Below are 17,465 nucleotides of genomic sequence, written 5' to 3' on the forward strand. Positions count from 1 at the left end.
CCAATTGCAACTTATAGTCATCGCCAGTCGTCAACTTATAAGTTTGACTGAGTTGCATGTTATTTGGCAGATAATTTATGTACATCAGGAAGAGAAATGAACACTATATTAGCCTTGAGACTCTACTGGTGACATATCTGAGCTGGGATTCCGAACTCCTTATTTCAAAAGATTGTCGCCTATAGGAAGAATCTTGCAAGATGGATTCAATTCTTGCAAGAATCTTGCAAGCAAAATGGAAGAACTATGCATTCCCTTGCAAGATTTCTTGCAAGATTCTTGCAAGATTTCAAATTTTTTCATCACTAGGGTATCCGCACAATATTCGGCAGTCATTTCCAAAACCTTGCCTCCTGACCCCATTTCTGCTAGTTTTTCCATTATCCGTGCCTGCGACACTCTACCGAATTCTTTTTGAAGATCGTGGATAATTATCTTATAAAAAATCGAGGCGAAAAAGGGAGATAATTAATTATCGTCTAATTTTACAATGTATTATGATGCATGATTGGAAACCAGATACAAAAGCGGGAAAATTTACTCAAGAATTTGGTACCGGTAGGTGCCTGTAATGAAACACTTTTTAAAGGATGTGTTCAAATCCTGTCATAATGAAACGTCATAATTTGGTGAGATATTTGCATTACCAAAAACTGAATTCTTGAGTTCAATGAATTATCGTATTAGCAAGAAAAAATAAACACATGCAAGTTTTATGAACTTCATATTTTCTCCTATATGAACCTTTAGTATTATGATTGTAATCAACACCTAATTAGGTGATCTAAAAATGAAACCGTAAGGGCGCCTATTTGAAAAAGGAGACTCGTTAATGTGCGTTCGCACATGAAATTCCGACCAGAGCTGATGTACATTTGTGACTTAATTGTCAATCATATGTTTTAAAAAATCGTTTCCCACTAAAACTACTAATTGAATTACATAATGCCATGCCTCATTACAGTAATCACAAGATCTGCCAATAAAAAGATTCGAGAAAAAAAACCAAAGTTAGCAAAACTAAATTATAACGGCAAAAAACACATTATCTAAATGTAAAAACACCTAGTAAACAACGTCAAAATGCAATCAGATAAAACCTTAACTGCACAAATTTCCTTTTTTAACTATACAGCAGATGGAATTTTCCCTTAATGAGACTAGGTAACAAATAAAAAGAACAAATGATAAAGCCAAACTCAAAAACCTATCAAAACATTTTAAACCAAATAATTTCAAACGTCTTAAAAACCATTAGCTTTCAACAAAATATTTATCGATAAATTTAATATAAAATCACTAAGAAACTGACAGGACCTGTGTTCGGTTAGACCAAGCCATAGAAACGGACTAAAGATGCAGAAGGGCTCAAGAAATAACAAACAGTCTGCGAAAACACAAATTATTGAGGCCATTAAAATCATTAGCTATTACCTAAATACTGTTTTTTTATTTCAACTGTTATCTATACTAATTGAGCTAAAATTAAACTTAACAATTAAATATGTTCATTTGAAACTAATTTGAAAATAATTGGGCTCTGTTATTACGCGAATGTGGTAAAAGAAGAGAAAAAAAACACAAATATAGACGAATCACAAAACATTTATGAAAACGAAAAATTTCCCACAAACAAAACATCAGTTGCGCAATATTATCAAAAAAATTAATTTTTGAATTACAAAGATTTGAATGGGACCTCTCAATGATGAAAATTAGTTACAAGTTGACGAAAAGAACAACAAAAACTATACAAAAAACAATACAAATAACAAAAAAGAAAAAAACAAAGAACTTTGAAAAGTAATATTATCATAAACTTTAAGAAAATTCAATATGAACTGACTGCACAGAGTAAAATATCATTGAACCCAAAAAAAATTTGAAATCGAATAATATCAAAAACTTTAAGAATTATTGCTATGAACTGACTACATAGAGTAATATAATTAATTCAACCGTCAATATGAAGCTAATGAGACCTCTCATCATTTTCGACTACATAGAGAATAAAAAAACAGCAAATACAGCAAATTCTAAAAAAAAGAGACAAAAGCGTCGAAGCCATTAAAAAATGAACTTTTCAGTACAAGCATTTTTTAAATGATTTTCTAACAACAAAAAAACTTCTCTTTTTAACTATCAGAATTCAAAAAATCAACAAATATGAACAACTATTTTAAAACCAGAATAATTTTGAGAAAACCCGTAGTATCAACGTCATTAATATCAATATCTTTCAACGGAAAAGAATAAATTCGCTAAGTTATGCCTCAATGGGAAACGAATTATGTTTTTTGTTGACCATTCATCAATAAAACATCAGAATTAGTCTTAAGAATACAAAAACAATAACAAATACGGGCAAAAACCAAAAATTCAATAGAAAAGTGTGAGAAAATTATTTTTGTAAGGTCTTAACTTAGCTGTCCACTCATAGCACTAGATATGTTCACTTAATGTTCATTAGAAAAGCTATTGCACTTTTAGTCAAAGTGTCTATGGCATAGGACTTCAAAAATTCAGTAAAATCTCAAAAAATAAACAAATTTTCATTAAAAAATTACTAACACTCAGAGTCGATGCCAAAAAATGAGCGATTCCTTGAAAGCTATTTTTCTGTTGATTGGGCATCGTTGAAATCTAAGTTAGGTTTGTCATTAACGGAAGCTCGCTATGAAAGGTGACTATTCTCTTAATGACTTAAAAAACAAAAAACATAAAAAAAATTCTCTAAAAAAGACAGCTCTCAAATAGAATTCGAAATTTTTTGATAGTAAATTTCCCTGTGAGACCAGAACTAGTCATTTTAATTGCCTCTCATCTTTTAGGATTACCAAATTGATGCCTTTTGTAGCGTGAAAGGTAATTTTGAATTAACTTTTTTACAGAAAAAATGTTAATTTGAACAAAAATTACGCTAAAATCGAACAAAAGTGAACCAAATATTCCGTGTTCACATGAAACTTTAGGACCCGATAACTCCTCGAAAAAAAACAAAATTCAAAAAAATCTTTTTATTTTCGAATTCTACGCTGGAGGAGCTTTTTAACGAAACCACTCACATTTCTCTACGATGATTATATCGATCGGCCAAAATTGTTTGTACAAAAAAAATCCATTTGAGTATATAGTTCCTCCCCACACAAGTGGGGTCGGAACAATGAAGGCAAAATCAATGGTTCAAATCAATTAAATCATCCCGATCAAATCAATCCATTATTGTTTTCAAACTTACATCAACACAAACTCCATGTAACAACTTCGGCAACCATTCTAACTTCAATTCATCGAGTATCACAACAAAGTGTTGAATTCAAATCTTCCAGTCGTTTGGAAAATGGGCATCACGTGGCCAGCTAGAATAAACAGGCCCACCAATTGGTGAAGTGTCAAGTGAGTTGCTTTTCTGTGAAATTTGATTTAATAAAAACATTTAATTGAAAACAATCTCTTATTAATATTTTTATAAAGAAGTGATTGATTGAACACTTGATTGATAGATTGATGGATTACCAGTTGATAAATTGCGAATGAGGCTCTGAGGCACAACAGAGAGCAACTCACAAAACATTTAGGAAAACGAAAATTTTCCCACAAACAAAACATCAGTTGCGCAATATTATCAAAAAAATTAATTTTTGAATTACAAGGATTTGAATGGGACCTCTCAATGACGAGAATTAGTTACAAGTTGACGAAAAGAACAACAAAAACTATACAAAAAACAATACAAATAACAAAAAAGAAAAAAACAAAGAACTTTGAAAAGTAATATTATCATAAACTTTAAGAAAATTCAAAATGAACTGACTGCACAGAGTAATATAATTCATTGAACCCTCAATTAGAAGAGAAAGAAAAGAACAACGAAAACTATACAAAAGACAATACAAATAACAAAAAACGAAGAAACAAGAAAATTTTGAAATCGAATAATATCAAAAACTTTAAGAAATATTGCTATGAACTGACTACATAGAGTAATACAATTAATTCAACCGTCAATAAGAAGCTAATGAGACCTCTCATCATTTTCGATTACATAGAGAATAAAAAAACACCAAATACAGCAAATTCTAAAAAAAATGAGCCAAAAGCGTCGAAGCCATTAAAAAATGAACTTTTCAGTACAAGCATTTTTTTAAATGATTTTTTAACAACAAAAACACTTCGCTTTTTTTAACTATCAGACTTCAAAAAATCAACAAATATGAACAACTATTTTAAAACCACAATAATTTTGAGAAAACCCGTAGTATCAACGTCATTAATATCAATATCTTTCAACGGAAACGAATAAATTCGCTAAGTTATGCCTCAATGGGAAACGAATTAAGTTTTTTGTTGACCATTCATCAATAAAACATCAGAATTAGTCTTAAGAATACAAAAACAATAACAAATACGGGCAAAAACCAAAAATTCAATAGAAAAGTGTGAGAAAATTATTTTTGTAAGGTCTTAACTTAGCTGTCCACTCATAGCACTAGATATGTTCACTTAATGTTCATTAGAAAAGCTATTGCACTTTTAGTCAAAGTGTCTATGGCATAGGACTTCAAAAATTCAGTAAAATCTCAAAAAATAAACAAATTTTCATTAAAAAATTACTAACACTCAGAGTCGATGCCAAAAAATGAGCGATTCCTTGAAAGCTATTTTTCTGTTGATTGGGCATCGTTGAAATCTAAGTTAGGTTTGTCATTAACGGAAGCTCGCTATGAAAGGTGACTATTCTCTTAATGACTTAAAAAACAAAAAACATAAAAAAATTCTCTAAAAAAGACAGCTCTCAAATAGAATTCGAAATTTTTTGATAGTAAATTTCCCTGTGAGACCAGAACTAGTCATTTTAATTGCCTCTCATCTTTTAGGATTACCAAATTGATGCCTTTTGTAGCGTGAAAGGTAATTTTGAATTAACTTTTTTACAGAAAAAATGTTAATTTGAACAAAAATTACGCTAAAATCGAACAAAAGTGAACCAAATATTCCGTGTTCACATGAAACTTTAGGACCCGATAACTCCTCGAAAAAAAACAAAGTTCAAAAAAATCTTTTTATTTTCGAATTCTACGCTGGAGGAGCTTTTTAACGAAACCACTCACATTTCTCTACGATGATTATATCGATCGGCCAAAATTGTTTGTACAAAAAAAATCCATTTGAGTATATAGTTCCTCCCCACACAAGTGGGGTCGGAACAATGAAGGCAAAATCAATGGTTCAAATCAATTAAATCATCCCGATCCAATCAATCCATTATTGTTTTCAAACTTACATCAACACAAACTCCATGTAACAACTTCGGCAACCATTCTAACTTCAATTCATCGAGTATCACAACAAAGTGTTGAATTCAAATCTTCCAGTCGTTTGGAAAATGGGCATCACGTGGCCAGCTAGAATAAACAGGCCCACCAATTGGTGAAGTGTCAAGTGAGTTGCTTTTCTGTGAAATTTGATTTAATAAAAACATTTAATTGAAAACAATCTCTTATTAATATTTTTATAAAGAAGTGATTGATTGAACACTTGATTGATAGATTGATGGATTACCAGTTGATAAATTGCGAATGAGGCTCTGAGGCACAACAGAGAGCAACTCACAAAACATTTAGGAAAACGAAAATTTTCCCACAAACAAAACATCAGTTGCGCAATATTATCAAAAAAATTAATTTTTGAATTACAAGGATTTGAATGGGACCTCTCAATGACGAGAATTAGTTACAAGTTGACGAAAAGAACAACAAAAACTATACAAAAAACAATACAAATAACAAAAAAGAAAAAAACAAAGAACTTTGAAAAGTAATATTATCATAAACTTTAAGAAAATTCAAAATGAACTGACTGCACAGAGTAATATAATTCATTGAACCCTCAATTAGAAGAGAAAGAAAAGAACAACGAAAACTATACAAAAGACAATACAAATAACAAAAAACGAAGAAACAAGAAAATTTTGAAATCGAATAATATCAAAAACTTTAAGAAATATTGCTATGAACTGACTACATAGAGTAATATAATTAATTCAACCGTCAATAAGAAGCTAATGAGACCTCTCATCATTTTCGATTACATAGAGAATAAAAAAACACCAAATACAGCAAATTCTAAAAAAAATGAGCCAAAAGCGTCGAAGCCATTAAAAAATGAACTTTTCAGTACAAGCATTTTTTTAAATGATTTTTTAACAACAAAAACACTTCGCTTTTTTTAACTATCAGACTTCAAAAAATCAACAAATATGAACAACTATTTTAAAACCACAATAATTTTGAGAAAACCCGTAGTATCAACGTCATTAATATAAATATCTTTCAACGGAAACGAATAAATTCGCTACGTTATGCCTCAATGGGAAACGAATTATGTTTTTTGTTGACCATTCATCAATAAAACATCAGAATTAGTCTTAAGAATACAAAAACAATAACAAATACGGGCAAAAACCAAAAATTCAATAGAAAAGTGTGAGAAAATTATTTTTGTAAGGTCTTAACTTAGCTGTCCACTCATAGCACTAGATATGTTCACTTAATGTTCATTAGAAAAGCTATTGCACTTTTAGTCAAAGTGTCTATGGCATAGGACTTCAAAAATTCAGTAAAATCTCAAAAAATAATCAAATTTTTATTAAAAAATTACTAACACTCAGAGTCGATGCCAAAAAATGAGCGATTCCTTGAAAGCTATTTTTCTGTTGATTGGGCATCATTGAAATGTAAATTAGGTTTGTCGTTAACGGAAGCTCGCTATGAAAGGTGACTATTCTCTTAATGACTTAAAAAACAAAAAACATTTAAAAAAATTCTCTAAAAAAGACAGCTCTCAAATAGATTTCGAATTTTTTTGATAGTAAATTTCCCTGTGAGACCAGAACTAGTCATTTTAATCGCCTCTCATCTTTTAGGATTACCAAATTGATGCCTTTTGTAGCGTGAAAGGTAATTTTGAATTAATTTTTTTACAGAAAGAATGTTAATTCGAACAAAAATTACGCTAAAAGTGAACAAAAGTGAACCAAATATTCCGTGTTCACATGAAACTTTAGGTCCCGATAACTCCTCGAAAAAAACAAAATTCAAAAAAATCTTTTTATCTTCGAATTCTACGCTGGACGAGCTTTTTAACGAAACCACTCACATTTCTCTACGATGATTATATCGATCGGCCAAAATTGTTTGTACAAAAAAAATCCATTTGAGTATATAGTTCCTCCCCCCACAAGTTGGGTCGGAACAATGAAGGCGAAATCAATGGTTAAAATCAATTAAATCATCCCGATCAAGTTAATCCATTATTGTTTTCAAACTTACATCAACACAAACTCCATGTAACAAATTCGGCAACTATGCTAACTTCAATTGATCGAGTATTACAACAAAGTATTGAATTCAAATCTTACAGTCGTTTGGAAAATGGGCATCACGTGGCCAGCTAGAATCAACACGCCCACCAATTGGTGAGGTGTCAAGTGAGTTGTTTTTCTGTGAATTTTGATTTAATAAAAACATTTAATTGAAAACACTCTCTTATTAATATTTTTTATAAAGAAGTGATTGATTGAACAATTGATTGATAGATTGATGGATTACCAGTTGATAAATTGCGAATGAGGCTCTGAGGCACAACAGAGAGCAGTCTCAACTCAGTGAGAGTGAAGTCAGAGGAGGGTTCTGGCAGAGTCACATTGCTGAACAAGTCCCACCTCACTATGATTTCTGAGGCCTGGTACCCGTCTAAAACACAAACGAAACTCTATATATGCGTGCTCGAAAACACAAATAGATACATACATTCTCATAGACGCCGCATAAATCATTTTTGTAATAATTAGCAAACATAAAACATTGTAGGGCAAGATGTAGAGCAATATTTTGTAGATCAGAAATCATAATCTATACATGTTTTTTACAATCCAAAGAATTTCAATTGTATTGAAGCGCTGTCTTTTTTATGACTAGAAGAGGAGTATTGGTGGAGCGTCTTTATTTTTGATCGGTGATTTTTTGGAGTGTATTTAAAACAGAATGCGTGAAACCAAAGTGTTTAGGTTAAATTGCTGGAGAGCTGAGAGAAAAGAGAGTGGTTTTCTGTTCACGCTAAATTTTTTCTGTTCGCGACTTTTTTCTGTGAGTGGTTTTCTGTTCACGAGAAAGAGCAAGAATAGTTAGTGAAAAAAAAATTCTCGTTAAACGAGCAAACTTTTTGATCACGTGCGGCACTTTCAAGGCAGTTTTTAGTTTAAACTCCAATTTTCTCTGTCAAAGACGTTTGAATCGCTTAACAAAACTAATAATGAAGCCTTCGAAGGCTTTTTTGACCATCCAAATCAAGCAATGATGTTTTCAATTCAATTTTGAGCTATTTTTATCATTTTGCCATGTTAAAAGCTTTTTTAAAGGTTTTTGTATTCTTCTTCAAATTTTTACGACTTTTGCGGAGTTCTTTGATTCATATTAGAAGTTTTAGCGGTTTTGGTTGGTTTTTGATATAACTCTTATTGATTTTGAGTTGTCTTTTTTAAAGATAATTGAGGAAAATTAAGCAAAGGATTTTTTTCGTTCATTGCATTTTTTATTGTTTAATAGGTTTTTGCCAGGTGCTGAGTGAGTAATTGCCTGAACGGAAAGCGTTAATAAAAATTATTTGCCAAATATTTGATGGGAAAAAGGGTTTTTAGCATTTGGTCGATGCTTTTGCTCAAATACTTTGTCTATAATTAAAAATTCATAATTGTCTTTCAATTATATTTCTCTTCCTCGGTTTTCTCTACATGAATTTATTAGTCGCTTATTCTGCCAATTGGCAGTGACTTATTAAATGAGAACTAACTTGTCGAAAGTGTTTTTCTTGTAGTTGTTTTGGAGCCGCAATTCTTAATAAATATTGTTATCAAATTCTTCGTCAGTTGTTGTTGTCAGTTACTTCTCCGTTGTCAATTTGCTTGTTATTGTTTTGAAATTGATTATTATAAGCAACAAGGAGGTTTACTCCAAGTCGTTTCTGAAGACTTCAGGCTATTTTTTTAAATCAGTGAGTTCTATTTTTAGAGGATGTGTGTTAGAAGGAGTGAAATGCTGCTCGTAAAAAATAGTGTTTGGTGTTTTGTGAATATTTTCATCAGATAAATTTCTGGACATCCTTTTTGGCAGTTCTCATGTTAATTTTCCCTCGTTATTGTTTCAAAATGATTCGTAAATTTTATTAGCAGGTTCATTTTATTCTTTCAGTAGTTGGTTGAGATCTAAAAGAATGTGTACTTCGAGTCTATTCCGGAGTCATCGAGCAATGTTTGTTTAAGATCCGTTTACAAACTTTCTTTATTTTTGACTTTAAATTGGAGCAGTGATTTTAGTCATGCCGAAACAGAAAAGTTGAGCAAAGAAACGAGTGAATTCGCGGCCTCAATTTTTTTACTTCCCTTTCAAGGCAGGTTGAAAAAACGTTGTTTGGACAAAAGTCGCTTGTAGTTTTTTCTTCACTTTCGGAATTCTGACTTCGATATTACCGTTTTTCGATTTTTAGATGAGATTTTTTCCTAATTGTTTTTTCCATTCAAAGTCAATTCTAGATGTTTCGTTTTGTCAATGAAATGTGTTTCTTTTAATTCTCCTTAATTACTTTTCAAACGCAGACACTAAAAACAATTCAATTAAACAAAATATTATTATTTATTGCATTTAACAAGTAACTTACAATTAACACCCATTTTTATGACAAACAAAGTTGCGCAAACTATTTAACTCCAAATATTTCAAAATATTCAAAAATGAAGAAAAACACGTTTCGTTGGCAGTTCTAAAACAACTTTTTCCAAATAACAAAACCAAATACACTTGAAAATCTTAAAACTAATGGAAAACAGGCGGATTTGTCAACAGCTGAATACATTCATGGTTTATTTTGTCTGATAAACCTTCAAAAACTCACAAACCCAAAATTAATATTAAAAATTTATCTTTTACTAGTTGAGTTCGTGCCTCAGAAGAGAATCAATTTGCCTCAAAAGACAAACAATAAAATTTGCCTCAAAGAACAAACGATAAAGTAATCGTAGTCAACAATGTGAGAAAATTTTCGAAATCAGAAATATCGGAGCAACTTTCTTAAAACCACTAATGGGCTCTCAAATAAAGTAGTATCAACTGCCTATTGTAAGATCTTCCTGGAGAATCAGACAAATTTTTCTTGAAAACCGTATTGCGGCGCTTGAACACAGAGAAAAACTTTCTCGTTCAGAAAAAAAATAGTTCAGCCTGACAAAGTGTTATTTTTGAGCTAGTTTAAAATTTTTCATAAACAATACAATAACTGGCGACAAAACCAGCCCCGAAACGTGCGGAAGAACAAATTGTAGCCTCAATTGTGTCTCAGCCATAAAAAGCAACATATCTTTTTCTAACTCGATAAAAACAGAGCGAGATGAACGGTTTGTCCGAGCTAAAAAGAACTATCCAAATTAAATATTTTGATATAGACTCCTTAATACCATTTAGATGAATCCATATGCAATTTTAATGGAAAATTGAAACAAAACAGACATCACAACAGACATATAAATAGACAAATAAGGATAAAAATTTTAGAGAGAAGGCAATAAAAGAGGTCAAAAACTTCGGCAAAAAGTGCAAGTAGTGCCGCAATTTTCCCCACAGGAGTATCCACAAAAAGTGCTGTTTGTTTATAGAATTCAATTTGACAGATGGACTAACAATCAAATGTTTTCATAATTGTTAACCAATCTTTGATACCCACTAGAAGGAATTGTTGTTTCATCTCAAAAAAGTGTAAATATTCAAGAAAAAAGTATAATTCAGATGTTTTAAACAATTTTTACCAGCAAAACAGTGATAACAAAATTTTGTCTAAAAAACATATAAAATGCTCTAGTTATGGATATATGGTGAAAGGCGTACTATTTTTTGAAAGAAACTAAATGAGAAAAACGAAAAAAATTCATCCAAAGTTTAATTTTTTTTCATTTTTGTTTACACCGGAAACAAAATTAAATAAATTGTGGCAGTGAAAACTAAAAAACGTACTGTTTCCTGCCAGGCAATTGAGAAACAAAGTTAATTAAAAAAATATTGATAAAAAATTTTGAATTCAAAGTGTTTATCATTTTGATTAACTCAGAAAGAATGAAATCAACATTCGATCAGTGAACAATTTAGATATTATATAAAACCAAAAGGAGCTCGAAAAATGCTTTTTTAAAAAACTTTGTAGAAAAATTGCATGCTAAAAGGTCGAGTTTTATAATTTTTAAAAGTTTTTGTTGGAAAAAATTCAAATTTTCAGTTATTTTATATTTTAAAATTCTTTGGTCTTATGTTTTAGGATATTTAAAGCAAATCAGACATAAAAATGATATGTCCTGAGATTGCTATAATCCTTAAAATCTAGGAGACTTCTTTCGTTACCTTTATTTTGTTTGCATCGATCTAGTCACTGTCTCAATCAATAAAGGTCATTTTTCTTTTAGGATAGTTGTTCTTGCGAAAATTTAAAATTCTATATTTTTGAAATTCTATACCCTTGACAGGACTTTTAAAAACAAGTTATCTCCATGTCTAAACGTAATTTCTTTATTTAAAATAAGTACACAGTATTGTTAGACAATCAATAAAGACAAAGAGAAAATTTTAAATATCTTTCAATAGTCCATGGTGACTTCCTAATCAATAGAATCCCCGTTCTACTCCTCCTTAAATTTTTGCATCAAGGTGCATCATTTTGAGGTCCGTGACTTAGACGCATTCGAGATGAGTTTCTGTCGAACTTTTTCTTGAGATGCACCATGATTAAAGTAAGTCAAATAATCCTAAGAAAACGTTTCTCAAAAAATGGTACGAGAGAAAGAGATCTGATTTTAATTAAATTTCTGCTGTTTTTCCAACGCAGCATTGTATATAGGAAATTGAAGCAAATGGAGCGTGCCCAAAACAAACATAGCACACAATTTTTTTTTAAAAAAACTGATTAAGCAGCTCGGAAATTAACTAGTATAAATAGAGCCAAACGGCAAAATGTTGACAAATAGATTTAAAAAGTAGAAAAAACTCATTTTGAGAATCTGAGGAATATTTGAAGAGTTCAAACATATTTCAGTGCATAATATATGAAAACCACTTTTCATACTTTAACGCATATAAAGAAAATCCAATTATCAAGAAAACCAACTAAATTGAATTAATTTAATTAATTGAAAATATTTTCAGACCTCGAAACTATTAGCTTTTCTAATTGCACTTTTTGTTTCGGAGTGACCATAACGGTATTCTAATTTGACTTCAAAAATTATCAGTGTCTGTGAACATATCTTCAAAAAAGACACCGCCCCGATGCAATTCAAATTTTTTGAATCATAAAAACCAAGATCACCACAACATAGCTACACTCAGTTTACTCTTTCGCAGCTATAATGATTTATGCTAGACAATCAACTTTAAGGTGAGCAAGCTAATAAACTAATTTTATAATAGCCACACGTGGAAAATTCTTTTAAAACAATGTCAAATATTTCTGCTTGCTTTTAAAAATCAGTAGGAAGGAAATAAACTCTCTCGTTTTAATTTTTCTACTAAAACCGTCGACGCATGTTTTTGTCCCTTTTGAGCCCCTAGATTTTCCTGTTGATAAATTGCTCCAACCAACTCGCTTGAGAAGGGAGTAGTGTAATAACCCAGCTTGTGGTATATCAAGCTAACAAAGTTGCTACTTCAGCACATTTTTAGTGCAACGGTAGCATGCCTGGACGCGGTTGAATGCCTGGAGATAGTAAGTTCGAGTCCTCTAAGCCCTAAATCTTCAGCAGTATATGGAGTTAGCTATTACCACAGTTGGGTTGTTATAGCCTTTTAGGGTAGTAAAATCCTCGACCGGACACCTATAACCTCGCCTATCGCTTTGCAGCTATTAAAAAATTGCTTCCTTTCAAAAGCATGTTCATTAGCATTATCGTCAAAAGCAATGAAAAACCAAGTATCCAATTGCTAAAGCTTTTAAAACTTTTGCGACTATTGGAACAGCTCCGAGCAGATTGAGTTTTTAGGATTAACCAACCAGGCAGTATTAACCGATACCTGACACATTGTTTCTGCAAATTCGACATACACACACACCTCACACAAACACACACACACGCACGCGCGCGCGCACGCACGCACGCACGCACGCACGCACACACACACACACACACACACACACACACAGAGATACTCACATCATACACACCACCACTATCGTCCTATTTCTTATTGAGACGTAAGCCGATATTGTTGATCAAATTAATCTATCTGATGGAAAGCTGTGTACAATCGGCAGGTGACTATACTATACTATACTGGCTACCACTGCTCATACTACTGGAAAGGTAGTAAGAGTCACCGCTTTTTACTTTTTTAGGGGGGGGTTGGTTGAAAAGGAGAGATAAGGTTTTGATGGAGAGATAAGATAAAAATGATATGTCCTGAGATTGCTATAATCCTTAAAATCTAGGAGACTTCTTTCGTTACCTTTATTTTGTTTGCATCGATCTAGTCACTGTCTCAATCAATAAAGGTCATTTTTCTTTTAGGATAGTTGTTCTTGCGAAAATTTAAAATTCTATATTTTTGAAATTCTATACCCTTGACAGGACTTTTAAAAACAAGTTATCTCCATGTCTAAACGTAATTTCTTTATTTAAAATAAGTACACAGTATTGTTAGACAATCAATAAAGACAAAGAGAAAATTTTAAATATCTTTCAATAGTCCATGGTGACTTCCTAATCAATAGAATCCCCGTTCTACTCCTCCTTAAATTTTTGCATCAAGGTGCATCATTTTGAGGTCCGTGACTTAGACGCATTCGAGATGAGTTTCTGTCGAACTTTTTCTTGAGATGCACCATGATTAAAGTAAGTCAAATAATCCTAAGAAAACGTTTCTCAAAAAATGGTACGAGAGAAAGAGATCTGATTTTAATTAAATTTCTGCTCTTTTTCCAACGCAGCATTGTATATAGGAAATTGAAGCAAATGGAGCGTGCCCAAAACAAACATAGCACACAATTTTTTTTAAAAAAAACTGATTAAGCAGCTCGGAAATTAACTAGTATAAATAGAGCCAAACGGCAAAATGTTGACAAATAGATTTAAAAAGTAGAAAAAACTCATTTTGAGAATCTGAGGAATATTTGAAGAGTTCAAACATATTTCAGTGCATAATATATGAAAACCACTTTTCATACTTTAACGCATATAAAGAAAATCCAATTATCAAGAAAACCAACTAAATTGAATTAATTTAATTAATTGAAAATATTTTCAGACCTCGAAACTATTAGCTTTTCTAATTGCACTTTTTGTTTCGGAGTGACCATAACGGTATTCTAATTTGACTTCAAAAATTATCAGTGTCTGTGAACATATCTTCAAAAAAGACACCGCCCCGATGCAATTCAAATTTTTTGAATCATAAAAACCAAGATCACCACAACATAGCTACACTCAGTTTACTCTTTCGCAGCTATAATGATTTATGCTAGACAATCAACTTTAAGGTGAGCAAGCTAATAAACTAATTTTATAATAGCCACACGTGGAAAATTCTTTTAAAACAATGTCAAATATTTCTGCTTGCTTTTAAAAATCAGTAGGAAGGAAATAAACTCTCTCGTTTTAATTTTTCTACTAAAACCGTCGACGCATGTTTTTGTCCCTTTTGAGCCCCTAGATTTTCCTGTTGATAAATTGCTCCAACCAACTCGCTTGAGAAGGGAGTAGTGTAATAACCCAGCTTGTGGTATATCAAGCTAACAAAGTTGCTACTTCAGCACATTTTTAGTGCAACGGTAGCATGCCTGGACGCGGTTGAATGCCTGGAGATAGTAAGTTCGAGTCCTCTAAGCCCTAAATCTTCAGCAGTATATGGAGTTAGCTATTACCACAGTTGGGTTGTTATAGCCTTTTAGGGTAGTAAAATCCTCGACCGGACACCTATAACCTCGCCTATCGCTTTGCAGCTATTAAAAAATTGCTTCCTTTCAAAAGCATGTTCATTAGCATTATCGTCAAAAGCAATGAAAAACCAAGTATCCAATTGCTAAAGCTTTTAAAACTTTTGCGACTATTGGAACAGCTCCGAGCAGATTGAGTTTTTAGGATTAACCAACCAGGCAGTATTAACCGATACCTGACACATTGTTTCTGCAAATTCGACATACACACACACCTCACACAAACACACACACACACACGCACGCGCGCGCGCACGCACGCACGCACGCACGCACGCACGCACGCACGCACGCACACACACACACACACACACACACACACACACACACACACACACACACACACACAGATACTCACATCATACACACCACCACTATCGTCCTATTTCTTATTGAGACGTAAGCCGATATTGTTGATCAAATTAATCTATCTGATGGAAAGCTGTGTACAATCGGCAGGTGACTATACTATACTATACTGGCTACCACTGCTCATACTACTGGAAAGGTAGTAAGAGTCACCGCTTTTTACTTTTTTAGGGGGGGGGGGGGGGGGTTGGTTGAAAAGGAGAGATAAGGTTTTGTTTCTCCATCTCTTTTTCCCTACAGTGATATAAGGTGACAAAGAGCCTTTCCGATTTCGCATTCTTACTGTTAGACTCGATTCATAATATACAAATCCAATCTCTTTCTGCACTTTTTGATATACTATAACTGTTACTAAATGGGAACATATATGCACTACGCTGCAACGTTCATTTTCGTCATTTGGTCTTGCACAGTCCACTGTTGCATTTGGCCGAAAATATTAAACATTTGGCCGAATGTATGGCTTATAATCTAAAATAATATCTTGTTTTGTCACTTGATTCAATTATGGTTGCAACGCATTTAGCTTCGGGTAAATAATAATTATGAGACTTCATAAGACAGACGCCTGCAATTTTTTTTATTTCAATTAGCGCTTAATTCATCACAGACTAATATCTTTTCTAAATATTTATGGCATCTTAGCGTTCCTTACGTACCACACAGACTTAAATGAAGGTCAAAATCAGTGTAGAGCACGATATGTGGTGTGTTATGTGGGTCTAAATTAAATTCATGACCAATACTTCGCAATATCAATCTAAGTGTTAGTTTTAAAACGTTGTTTTGAAAATCAAAGAAACCACCGAGTCAAAACAGTCAACTAAAGAGGTCTGATACTGGTAGGAAACGGTCCAAAACAGACTTGGGATCATAATTTTCTTACTGTGGGTTTTCAATATTAGTGGTAGCACTGTCGACAGCTTGGCGAGTCGGAAAAACGTAAATCTTGCGAAAGCCAGTATGATTCTTGTAAATTTTTCATTTTGGAAATGGTCGAGCTATGAAAAAAGCGCTGAAAAACTGAAGGCCTCTGCCCCAAAACCGAAAGATAAATTTTTGAAACAGAAGCTTTAAAAATCTCAAAGGTCGCAACTCTGAATCTGTGATAACAAATTGTTGAACAGTGAGCTGAATAATAACAACAGGTAAGCAGACAAGATGAGCTACTGTGAAGGAAACTCATCAGAATTTTTGCAAAAAGTTTAAATCTTTAAGTTTCAACGTTGGGATTATCGGAGTGAATTATATTGCATGTTTAAAAATCTAAATCTTGAATTTGATGTTAAAAAATTAAATTTGTCAAAAAACAAGCTGTTTTTCATTCCCATTGAGGGAAATATTGATATTTTTATAAAGAAATGGACAATTTAATTTGTACTATTTTGTTGACTGAATAAGAAAAATTTTACAATTTGGCGGGACAATTCAATTGAGAATGTTCTGAAAAGTGAGCAAATCGGGTATTATAATCACGGAGACACAATTCCTTATAGTAAAATTGATCTTTTAAATTTATTTGCGGAAAAATTCCCCTTTTGCAAAATTTTCAAACAAGTACGGTGTCCTCCTGGATTTTCTGCTCTAAAAACGTCTTTTCACAATATTTTGCATTGAGAGACAAAATTTGGATCTAATACTGTTGACTTTTGATATTTTGCAAAAAAAAAACGACTTTCAAACCACTTGGCGTCTTATTGCAATGAGGCATAAAACTAAGGAGAACTCAAACAGCCCTAACGCTGTTTCTTAACCACTAGCATATGAAATTGCCACAAAAAAAGTTCTCTTCTCTGAAATGGAGCAAATTAAGAAAAAAACGGATAACAAAAAGAAAAAGCCTTCGAAGCACCAAAAAGAGCTCCACTCTATTTGATTTCGCGGCTCTTAACTATGCCTCCATAGCAACGCGCAGTAAGTTAAAAGATACTATGACAATACTGTAATATATAAAACATGGATATTGATTCAAATCACAATGACTCCGAATCTGTACACAAATGCCCAACTTACAAAACATTAATTAACTATCTGAGCCTGAGCGCAAAAGTGGACGGCATTTTTTTTACTAGTCT

The 17,465-nt window shown here is 32.3% G+C and overlaps 1 protein-coding gene across 1 annotated transcript in view; it reads right to left on the reverse strand.

Annotated features, from left to right (window-relative positions):
- Window positions 1-17,465, reverse strand: part of LOC142334617 (uncharacterized) — an 82,517-nt gene that overhangs the window by 12,494 nt on the left and 52,558 nt on the right. The window contains exon 6 of the mRNA XM_075382797.1: window positions 7,611-7,754. Coding sequence (XP_075238912.1) covers window positions 7,611-7,754 — 144 coding nt within the window. The remainder of the gene's footprint in view (window positions 1-7,610; window positions 7,755-17,465) is intronic.

This window comes from Convolutriloba macropyga, chromosome 2 (assembly GCF_964194025.1).
Source record: "Convolutriloba macropyga chromosome 2, txConMacr16.3, whole genome shotgun sequence".
In the NCBI taxonomy this organism is placed as follows: Eukaryota; Metazoa; Xenacoelomorpha; order Acoela; family Convolutidae; genus Convolutriloba; species Convolutriloba macropyga.